This window comes from Echinops telfairi, unplaced genomic scaffold (assembly GCF_000313985.2).
Source record: "Echinops telfairi isolate 266 unplaced genomic scaffold, ASM31398v2 ScPeMD7_41;HRSCAF=154, whole genome shotgun sequence".
In the NCBI taxonomy this organism is placed as follows: domain Eukaryota; kingdom Metazoa; phylum Chordata; class Mammalia; order Afrosoricida; family Tenrecidae; genus Echinops; species Echinops telfairi.
The window spans coordinates 2,976,192-2,988,287 of NW_022103939.1; the positions used below are offsets into that span (position 1 = coordinate 2,976,192).

At 36.1% G+C, this 12,096-nt stretch overlaps 1 protein-coding gene across 1 annotated transcript; it reads left to right on the forward strand.

Annotated features, from left to right (window-relative positions):
• Nucleotides 1-8,101: 8,101 nt before the first annotated feature.
• LOC101660027 (olfactory receptor 52J3) lies at nucleotides 8,102-9,100 on the forward strand. The gene has a single exon (XM_004717515.2). It carries the CDS (start codon nucleotides 8,165-8,167, stop codon nucleotides 9,098-9,100), a length of 936 nt encoding a protein of 311 aa, XP_004717572.1. The 5' UTR covers nucleotides 8,102-8,164.
• Nucleotides 9,101-12,096: the final 2,996 nt, after the last annotated feature.

Genomic DNA, 12,096 nt, shown 5'->3' on the forward strand with positions numbered 1-12,096 from the left:
TTTTTTAAATGAAGTTGGGATTTGTATAGGAATTGCATTGCAGTTAAGGTTATTTGGGGTGATATTGACATGTTATTGATATTAAGCCTTCCTACCCTTGAATATTTTGAGGATAGTACAGGCCCAGACAGTATTTTGTTATATTGTACATACAGTCTCTGTGAATCAAAACAGACTTAATGGCAACTAACAACTACAACATTTTTGAACCTGGGATATTAATCCATGTGTGTGGGCTTCTTTTAATTTCTTGTAATAGTGTTATTGTTTTGTTTGTGCAGGTCTTTTGTTTCTTTGATTTCATTTATTCCTGAAACCAAAATATTTCATCTTTTGTGTGCCTATTGCAAATTGTAAAGACCCCTGGGTAGGTGTTGGGCTGCTAACCACAGGGAGAGAAGTGGGAAACCACAAGCTACTCCTCATGGTAGGGCTTTCTACTCCTATAAAGATGTGGCCATGCATGATACTTGCCCTCCCGGCACAATAGCTGAAGACAAAATGGGTGCATAAGTAAATGTGGTGAAGAAAAGATATAGCACCTAGGATCTTAAAGGCTTGTAAACAAGAGGCCACCTAGCAGGGAAGCAACAAAGTGCATATTCAAGAAGAACATTAGCCAGTATGGTCATTAGCCAGTATGGTCAATGGGAATAGGTATCAGAAGTTCAAAAACAAGCAATCAAATTGATGTGAAGAAGTGGAGATGAAGAGGAGTCTCAAAACCCACCCATGAAATAATTGGATAGTCTCTCACAGAAGGACCATACGGGTGAGAAGATATATCCAGGGTGCAGTATACCACTGATGAAACACATAACTATTCTCTAGTTCTTCAATACTTCCTCCCCTTACTATTATGGGCTCAGTTTTACCACATTAAGCTTGCTACACCTGAGAATATTCATTTTTATGAAGAACATCATTCAATGCATGAAATCCAAGATAGATAAACCTGTCAGAAATAGTAAAGGGAGCAGTGATTCCCTGGGGGTACAGGGAGGGGTGGGAGGAAAAGAGGAGCTGATAGCAAAGACGACTGTGTAACCCCGCTTGAGGAGCATGAACAATAGAATTACAGGGGAACAGATACAGTGGATGGTGTAAGATATGGCAATAAATAAATAATAATAGTAATAATAATCATAATAAAACTATTTATAATATAAGAATAAGGGTTCCTGGGGGGAAGGGTGGGGCAAGGAGGGGATAAAAAGGAGTTGGTATCAAAGAGATCAAGAAGAAAGAAAATAATTTGAAAATGATGGTGGCAGTAATTGTACAATTATGCTTAATCTAATTGAGTGATGGATTGTTATAATATCTGTAAGAGCTCACAATGAAATGATTAAAAAAAATAAAGAGTTACTGTTTCAGAAACCAACAGGGGCAATTCTATCCTGCCTTATAGGGTCACTGTGGGTGAGATTTGACTCAATGGCTGCAAGATTGAAAATTGTATTGCTTTATTAATGTGTTTTTCTGAGTTCTCTTCCTTAGTATACAATAATTAAACCTTTTTTTCCATGTTAATCTTGTGTCCTACCACATTAACACATCTTTCGATTGTTTTCAATAATTTTGGGGGGTCATGTCTTTGGGGTTTTCTACATATAGAATTACAGCACCTGTAAATAATGAGAGTTTTCCTTTTTTTCTTTGTGAAACTGTATTTGTTTTTTTGTTGTTCAAATTATTGTGGCCAAGATTTTCAGGACAATGATAAATAACAGAGGTGACAAGGGGCGTCCTTGTCTATTTTCTGTTCTCAGAGAAAATGTCTTGTTTTCCCCATTGAACAAGATACTTGTCATTGGTTTTCCTATATGGCATTTGTTGTGTTGAGAAATGTTTCTGTCTATTATTAGTTAGATGACTTTTTTTTTTCTGGAATGGGTATTAGATTTTTTCACTTTTTCTGTGTCCGTTGATATGATCATGTGATGCTTATTTTTCGTTTTCTTTATGTAGTAGATTATACTGATTTTTTTTGTCTAATGTTGACCCACCTTTGTGTAATTGGAAAGAGGCCTGCTAATATGGAGTATTATAATTTGGATATATTGTTTTATTATATTTGACAGACTTTTGTTGAGAATGTTTACATCTATTTTCATAAGGGATATTGGTCTGTAGATTTCTATATCTGTGGTGTTTTTGCCTGGTTTTTGTTTCACTTTCATCAAATCACAAAATGAGTTCATAAACCCGCTGTCCTTTTCTGTTATGGAATAGCCTGGGTAAAATTGTGGACGGTTCTTCTTGGAATATTTGGTAGAATTCCCTAGTGTAGTCATGTGTTCCTGGACACATTTGTTTGGAAGTATTTGATAACTTGCTCTATCTCTTCTTTTGTTAGGGGGTTGTTATGTTATGTAAGCTTTTCTTTTTTTAATTGTTTTATTAGGGGCTCATATTAACTCTTATCACAATCCATACATACATCAATTGTGTAAAGCACATTTGTACATTCATTACCCTCATCATTCTCAAAACATTTCCTCTCCACTTAAGCCCCCAGCATTAGGTCCTCATTTTTCCCCTCCCTCATGAGCCCTTGATAATTTATAAATTATTATTTTGTCATATCTTGCCCTGTCTGATGTCTCCCTTCACCCACTTTTCTGTTGTCTGTCCACCAGGGAGGAGGTCACATATAGTTCCTTGTAATTGGTTCCCTCTTTCCAACCCACTCTCCCTCTACCTTCCCAGTATCACCACTCACAACACTGGTCCTGAAGGGATCATCTGCCCTGGATTCCCTGTGTTTCCATTTCCTATCTGTACCAGTGTACATCCTCTGGTCTAGCCAGACTTGCAAGATAGAAATCAGATCATGATAGTGGGGGCAGGGAGGAAGCATTTAGGAACAAGAGGAAAGTTGTATTTTTCATCGTTGCTACATCTCACCCTGACTGGCTCATCTCCTCCCCGAGAACCCTCTGCAAGGGGATCTCCAGTGGCCTACAAATGGGCTTTGGGTCTCCACTCCACACTCCCCCCATCATTCACTATGGTAAGATTTTTTTTTTCCGATGATGCCTTATACCGGATCCTTACGACACCTCGTGAACGCATAGGCTGGTGTGCTTCTTCCATGTGGGCTTTGTTGCTTCTGAGCTAGATGGCCGCTTGTTTACTTTCAATCTTTTAAGAACCCAGATGCTATATCTTTTGATAGCCGGGCACCATCAGTTTTCTTCACTACATTTGCTTATTCATCCGCTTTGTCTTCAGCGGTTGTGTTGGGAAGGTGAGCATCATAGAATGCCAATTTAATAGACGAAAGTATTCTTGCACTGAGGTAGTACTTGAGTGGAGGCCCAATGTCCTTCTGCTACCTTAATACTAAACCTATAAATGTAGACACATAGATCTATTTCCCCATCCTCATATATAAATATATTTGCATATGTACATATCTTTACCTAGACCTCTATAAATGTCCTTTGCCTCCCAGCTGTTTCCTCTATTTCCCTTGACTTTCCTCCTGTCCCACTATCATCCTCAGTCCCCACCAGGGTTTTAGCAATTCCTCTTTGTTATGTTAACCTTGATCATGCCCTACCAGGCCTCCCACAACCATTTCACCACCAATTTGGATCATTTGTTGTTCCCTTGCCGCTGTGTAAGCTTTTCTATGTCACTGTGCATTAACTTGAGCTTTTGGTGTGTTTGTATGAATTAATCCATAACCTTTATGTTCTCAAATGTTGTATTACGATCTTTAGACATAGTAAATACTCTTTCTATTGCATCGGGTTCTGTTGGGGTGTTAGCCTTTTCATCTCTAATTCTAGGTATTTGCATATTTTCATTCTTCACATTTAAGTTTGCCAGTAGTTTATCAGCTTTGTTAATCCTTTCAAAAAGCCAACTTGTCAGGCGGCATTTTACCTTGTTTTTCTATTATTCACTTTATTATTTCTGCTCCAGTTTGTATGATTTATTTTCTTTTGTTGGGTGAAGGGACAGAATCTTGCTCGCGTTAAGAAGCTTTTCTCCTTTTAATCCATGTGTGCATTTATTGTCATACATGTTTGCTGTCTTGCACAGTGTTAATATGTTGTGCTTTTGTTTTCATTTGTTTCAATGATCTCTAAACATTTCCTCACTTATTTGATCTACTACCAGTCATTTTAAAGTAATATGTTGTTCAGTTTCCATGTGTTCTATTCCCCTGCCCCCCCCCCCCCCACCCCCACCCCCAACCCCCGGTATTTCTACTGTTGATTTCTACGTTTTTAGCATTCTGGTCTGCGAAAATGGGTTACAGAACCTCAATTGTTTTTAAATTTATGGAGGCTTGCTTTGTTACCTAATATATGGTTTATTATAGAGAATGTACCATTTATAAAGGAGAACAATGGCTAGTGTATTGTGGGATTGAGTCCACTGTATAGAGGTCAATTGCTTGATTGTTTGTTTAGTTCATTGGTGGCTTTACTGAGTTTCTTTCCTGATGATCTGTCTTTGTAAAGAGTGGTGTTTTAAAGTCTCCTACTATCATGCCATGTTGTCTGTTTCTGTTGTCAGTTCTGTTAGAGTTGATTAATATTTCAAAGGTCTTTAGTTGTGTTCAATATAGTTATGTCTTCTTGTTATATTGTTCACCTAAGTATTATATAGCAATTTTTCTGGTCTTCCATGTGGTTTTGTCTTGAAGTCTATTGTATCAGAAATTTCTATTTCCAATCCAGCTTTTTTGTTTTTTGGCTGCCTTCATTGGTAAAAATTTTAGTCTAGTTTGAATTGTAGCTTAATTTTGTCTTTGTTTGTAAGGTGTGTCTCTTGTTGGATCTTGTTTTTTAAATGAGACCTGCCCTGGCTCTGCCAAAAGCAGCCAGTAGAGTTTGTTGATTTCTATCTGTTCACTTATGTTCCCTTCTCCCTTTGATATGCCTTTTCTCCCAGCCTCTGGGCTGGAAAGTCATAGGTCCACTTAGTTTTAAAGTTGTTTTTCTAGTTTGCAGGGAGGCTAGTTCTTCTATGTAGTTTTTATTTTTCATTTTTCCCCCCAGGTCTTTCTTGAACTGCTACCTCTGTACTTGTTAAATGACAACCATCTTCTAGGAAGTTTCAAGGATGTCACTCTGAGGACTTTGATTTGCTTCTCCAAGCCATGGTATTTGAAATTTAGTCAGATGAATGTGAAAATCCATCTGGACATTAAATAAGGAAAACTGAAACTGAATTGTTGCATTTGATTCATCAAATTCAAAGGGATATTTAAAGTTCCATGAAGGAAAACAAATCAATATGTCCTGGAGAAAGTTCATCCAGTATGCTCCTTGGAAGCAAGGATGATGAGACTTCATGGCATGGACTTTGGACAGGTTTTCAGGAGAGAGCAGTCTCTGGAGAATGATATCACACTTGATAAAGCATTAAGAGAAGACCAGCTGAAAAGGAATATCATCCACAAAATGTATTGGTCCAATTGCTGCAATAATAGGCTCAGACATAACAGGAATTGTGAAAATGGCACAGACCTAGAAAGTGTTTTGTTCTGTTATAGGTAGGGCTGAAATATGTCAAAACAGAATTTGTTACCTTACCACCACAACAGTATACCTGATTTCTAGTTTAGAAGATTAATAAACCATACAAAATTATGTACTAGAATGCTCGTACTTGATCTTAGGCCTCTTACATAAACATGTAAACCTGTTAAGGAAGGGAAAGGGAAAAAATACAAGAATGAGGAAAATGTGCAAGAAAGCTAATAGAAAATAATCCAGAGTGAATCATTTGGTAAATCCTGAACTTAATTTCAGCAAAGGGGAATAGTAGGATGTAAGGGTGAATATGGAGTGTCCTATAAAATGCTAATCGGTTTGACATTTGGTATTTAAATTGTCTCAGACACTATTTTATTTAGAAAGCACCAATCTTAGAAATTGACTGCAAAACTTCACTTGAGGAGAGATTAAAATGACCAATGTGTAGTTTACAGCTGATGGCTGTGAGTTTTGGTGAGATTTATCTTTCTATATGAGGAGCCCCGGAGGTGCTGTCAAATTAGCATTGCTTCCTGGCTTAAAGCCCATGTGTCCAAAAAAGATGGATCTATCTATTCCAGTCAAGATGTCAAACCTTGGCAACCCGACCCCGTGTCACATGAGTCTGAATAAATGGGATGGCAGTGGACCTGTTGATCTTATATACGACACATTAGACATGGGTGTGTTTATCAGTCCTCACATGTCTACATTTCTGTGTAACATGTTTTTATCATTGGCACTTTTCACTGATTGTGGTTTCCCTAGAGTCTAAAGTTTTATCAGCTATTTATTAGAGAGCTAATCCCAAGGCTCCATTTATAGTGGAATAGTAAATTGGCAACAATTTTCCAACAGGTTCTAAACAGATAGAGACTCAATATAAAACTAGCCTCCGTGGTCTATGTTGAAAATATAGTTGGTGTTATCCCGTGTCTTCTTTCCTGTGGAACTATATAAAACATGAGCTATTCATTTTCTCATGGTTTAGGTATGTATTAAAGTTACATGACAGCAAAAGGGTCTAAAACATTCTGGATGTGATATGCATCATAGTTCAGTTTTTGTTGATTTATTTTACAAAATTGAAATCAAAATTAAAAATATATCTATCTAATGGAGATGGAATATAATAAAAATATGAAACTTCCATATGATTTTACATATATCAGAAAATGATTATGTGGTTGATTGATGAAGCATATATACATCTGCTGTACAGTATAGGGAATGAAAGCTCAAGTTTAGCAGTGCCATAATATTGATAGCACCCTTGTACTGATAACCCCTATTTGATATCAGGGCATTTATGATCTTTCCTTGTCCAGTCTTCTGTCAGAAGATTAAGAGCCTTCACTGAATATCACAATTATTTCAAAAAAAATAGAGCCATTGTACAATATAACATATCCTTTCTGACATAATCTCTGAAGGAAAGTAATACTTTATTGTTATCTCTGTCTTTCCAAGATAGGTATGTTGTCAGATATATGGATAAATTATAAAGAATAAATAAGATCTATGCTTACTTTTATCGTGGTTTTGAACAAATATTTCCTAAATTGGTACTCCATAGAAAGTCTCTTTATTTTATTGCTTAGGCACAGAAAACGTTTGGTTGCTTATGCGTCCGTTTGAAAACATGGTAAATGTGCCTTTCTCTTATCCTTTAGGTAATTGAGTCCATTTTCTCTCTGGTTAGTCTGCTATTCCAGCGAATTATGTGCCTCTCCAAATGCCATCCCTAAGTCAATAACCTCCTAAAACTACTCATGTTGTCTTCTACCCACATGCCCAATGAGCTAATCAAGAATGAAGATAGCCCTGTAAGTGTTGCCTCTGGAGTGGTACTGAAATGAACATATATTTGCAAGAAACTGATAACGGCGTGGAAAGTGAATAAAACATTTAAACCTCTTTAGAAACCACTACCACTATGCCGCTCTAATATCAACCCCTGTGAAAAGGGACAGTCATAGAAAAATGGAACCAACAGTGAAAATGACCTGGTGCGTTTATTATATGAATTTATTACTTCTCTCAAACTTATGACTGTTTGCTAATGTGAAAGAGTTTCAGAGACCATGTATTTTTTATTGCAACAATATTTATTGTAATATTCCATTTGTGACCTTATGACAGTGTACTAGGCTTATTCTTGGCATTTCATATGGTCTCCAACAAATGAATTATTAGAAAAAGTCTGCATTTTCTAATTATGAAAGTGTTTTACACATCTGATTATGCATCTTCACTGAATATCTCCCTTTTTATATCCCTGCAGGCCCCTTTGTGTGTACTCATGATTATTTCATGTGTTCATATCATTCAAGAATATCACAGTATATATAACATACAATATTCTTCCAAAGTTAATACAAAGCTTTCATATTTCTTAGGATGTCACGGGTACTTGTTGATAAGTCTTACATGTTCAATTAGAGTTAAATCAATATAACCAGAGAGCGTATATTCAGTAACTCATTGAATTTGGCCTATTCAAATAGCAATGGCTCACATTTAATGTATGAACTTGATCAGTAAACTACTCAATTTAGGTAATCTTTTACTTTCCTTGCTGTAGTGAATACCAAACCCTTATTCAATTTTAATTCTTCTTGCTTCTAAGAGTAAGAATTTTTCCTATTTCACCATTTGGAAGGATGTTTTATCACAACAACAGCACTTTTCACCCAACCACATTTTTCCTCATTGGAATTCCAGGTCTAGAAAAGATCCAAACCTGGATATCCTTGCCATTTTGCACAGTTTACCTTATGGCTTTGATGGGCAATGTCACCATTATACTAGTAATCAAGACGGAGCAAACCCTTCGGGAGCCCATGTTCTACTTTCTGGCCATTCTTTCAACAGTTGACTTGGCACTTTCGACAACGTCTGTGCCTCGCATGCTGGGAATCTTCTGGTTTGATGCTCATGAGATTAACTTTGGAGCCTGTGTGACCCAGATGTTTTTGATCCATACCTTCACTGGCATGGAAGCTGAAGTCCTGATGGCCATGGCATTTGACCGTTATGTGGCAATCTGTGCTCCACTCCACTACACAACCATCCTGACCGCCCGCGTTCTGGTGGGCATCACTACATGCATTGTATTTCGTCCAATTTTGCTTACACTTCCGATGGTCTATCTCATCTATCGTTTGCCCTTTTGTCAGGCTAATGTAATAACCCATTCCTACTGTGAGCACATGGGTATTGCAAAATTGTCCTGTGGAAACATCCGCATCAATGGTATCTATGGACTTTTTGTGGTATCCCTCTTTCTTCTGAACTTAGTCCTTATTGGCATCTCTTATGTCTACATTCTCCGTGCTGTCTTCCAACTCCCATCCGAGGAAGCAAGGATCAAAGCCTTAAGTACCTGTGGCTCCCATATTGGGGTCCTCTGTGTTTTCTATATCCCCTCCGTCTTCTCGTTCCTTACTCACCGGTTTGGACAAAACATACCACACTATATTCACATTCTTATTGCCAACCTCTACTTGGTTCTCCCACCTTCCCTTAACCCCATAATTTACGGTGTGAGGACCAAACAGATAAGAGAGCGAGTACTCCGTGTCCTTATTAAAAATTAAAGCTTTCTTACCGCATTTTGTCATTCTGGTCACACAAGGAAAACTATTGTGCTAATGCCAGAAAACCTGCTTTCTTTGCCCAATGGTGTACTGTCAAGGTGAATTCCAGGGGATTTTATACTTTGGCTTTTATATGTAATTATTTGAACCTTTTTAATAGTATTTCACATTCATAGAGTGATTATTATCCTGGAAGGAAGATATGGATATAGTTATCTCTGTTTTTTTAAGTGCAGTGAAGTATCTCTGAGTGTCTGTTTTAATAACTATTTTACATTGTTGTGGTGGTGACTATTTTAGCTGCCATCAACTCCATTCAGAGTCACGGTGACCCTCGTGTGCAGAGTAAACCTCCTATATAGGTTTTCAAGTGTGACCTTTCTGAGGCTCATCTCCAAGCCTGCCTTCTAAGGGTTCTTCTTTGTGGTTCAAACAACTAACCTCTCAGCTAGTGGTCAATTGCTCAACTGTTTGCATCACCCAAGGACTCTTAACCCTTTGTTAACTGATGACGGTTTCAATTTGTTTTACTAATTTAGAAACATTTATTGACATCTTAATAATACTTTTGTTTCATATTTTTAAATTTTATTCAGTGTTACACTCAGAAGTAGAAGTGTTCAGTAGTGCATTCATGAATAATTAGTTTCTATTCCTCCTATTTTTAATTTACAATAATTTTGTCCCACCATTGGATTTTCTTATTAGATTCTTTAAGATATTTTTGCATTTTGTACCTCAAATATTAAATTTTTGCTGTTAACGTTTTATATTTAATTATTTATTCTCTTAAGGAAGATTAACACTTTTATTATTTAAATATTTATTAAATCACGTATGATAAAGATTTCTATTACTTTCAAACTTAAACTTCTATATAGCTTTTGTGTACACCTTACATCATTTTATTATTAGTGTGTGTGTATGTTCATTTTCACTCTATCTGCAATTGATTTGGGGGAAAAATATGAAGTAACAAATTAAATACATCTTTGTTTCTGTCTACAGTGTGTTTTCTTAGTATATGTAATAATTAATCTGTTAAAAATTGATTTGTTTTAATATTTTTATACATTAAATATCAATATATAAAGAAGTGTATTTTTCATTTAATTATTTGGTTATTTGTTTATCTTTGCATACACACCACAATGTTTTAATAAATACAAGGTATAATATATTTGACTTTAATTACAATAATACTTTATAGAATTATGTAATTTAAATTTTTACAGAAATATGTAACAATAGGCTTTTACATATTTGTATGTATATATGTATATGCATAAACATAATGTGTGTATATATACATATTTATATACACACATATCTGTGGGTCTTTAAAAGTTTGTGGGGAAACTCCATTTTCTTCTAATTCCATTATTCTATGAGTTTCTTGAAGTCCTCTATTGTGTGTGTGTATAGTGATGTCTTGATTGCCAAACTCAGTACATCACTCATGTTTGAACACTTAAAAATAGAAAACTGAACATTTTGTTTCTTGTAAGAAATCATGGAAAACCAATTAATTGGTTCTGAGTCAACAAAATTACACGTATAAATTCCTTGTGGATGCTTTCAGCCTTCTTGCATATCATCATCTGGGATACTCTATCACCATAGAGTTGTTTCTGATTTGTCCAAATTAACAGTGATTTTTCAACCTCTTTGATGGTCTGGGTGTTGGTTTTGAGTTTAATGATTTCACATCTTTTGCTACATTAGCTGCTCTAATCACTCCCCACCCCCCAAAAAATGCAGGTAATGGCAGCTTATCCATGTTGTATTCAGCCACCAAATCAGCCAAGCAGCGACCTGATTTCAAATTTTCCAATGATTTCTTTCTTTAATACTATCATGGTTCTCACCGATTTCCTCTTAGCTTTACTGATGGTATCACGAACTTTCTTTGGAGCCATGGTTATGATATTCTGTGCAAATAAAGTACAAAAGAACCACATGTTGGTGAATGTTTTAACACGTTAACACAAGCACTGTATGTTGTCTGAGCAAGAGCAATGCTTACATTGAGGCATAATAACCTTCCCTGTGCATGTTGCAAGATGTTTTTTCCAGGCAGCTTATCAGTTTGATTGTCAGACAAAGTTACAAACACTGAGCAGATTTTTTTCAAACTTTGCTACTAAAGTAATGCAAAGTTATAGCTTACAGCCAATTGAAAACTGATAGGTGTGTGTGTGTGTTTAAGTAGATAGATAATATATGATAGATAGATATTTAAGTGAAAGAAGATATATATACAACATGATCATAATTATACAGTAATCTGAAAATACAAAACTGTGGAGAAATTAAAAGTCTTAGTGATTGCCTAACACTTGCACAGAGTGGAGAAGGATTAAGCTACATAAAGGAGAATTTTAGTGGTCATGAAGTTATTGTATACATGACAATAGCATTTATCACACCCTTTGAAGTATATACTAAAATGTGAATATTACCTTCCTACTCCATTGAGCCAATGACAACTCATAGCTACCATACTGGACAAAGTAGCACTGCCTTTTCAGGTTTTGAGGCTATAAATCTGAGAAGAGAACAAAGTCTTATCTTCCTTCGGAAGTGTGACTAGTGGGGTTGAATTGCCGCCTTTGCAGTTAGTATCCCAACTTGTAATCCACTATGCCACCAGTCTCCTTGCAAATAATAGCGCTTGCATTAAATTTAAAAAAGGACTGAGAGATACTTCAGATAATGAAGGATGTTATATAAACAATTTAAAAGTATTTTTACATTATTTCTTTTTTTTAATCATTTTATTAGGGGCTCATACAACTCTTATCACAATCCATACATACATCAATTATATAAAGTGCATTTGTACATTCATTGCCTTCATCATTCTCAAAACATTTCCTCTCCACCTAAGCCCCCGGCATTAGGTCCTCATTTTCCCCCGCCCTCCCCCTCCCCGCTCCCTCATGAGCCCTTGATAATGTACAAATTATTATTTTGTCATATCTTGCCTTGTCCGA

Excerpts from the sequence above, each read along its gene's own strand:
- LOC101660027 (XM_004717515.2), top strand. The coding sequence starts at position 8,165 with ATGTTTTATCACAACAACAGCACTTTTCACCCAACCACATTTTTCCTC.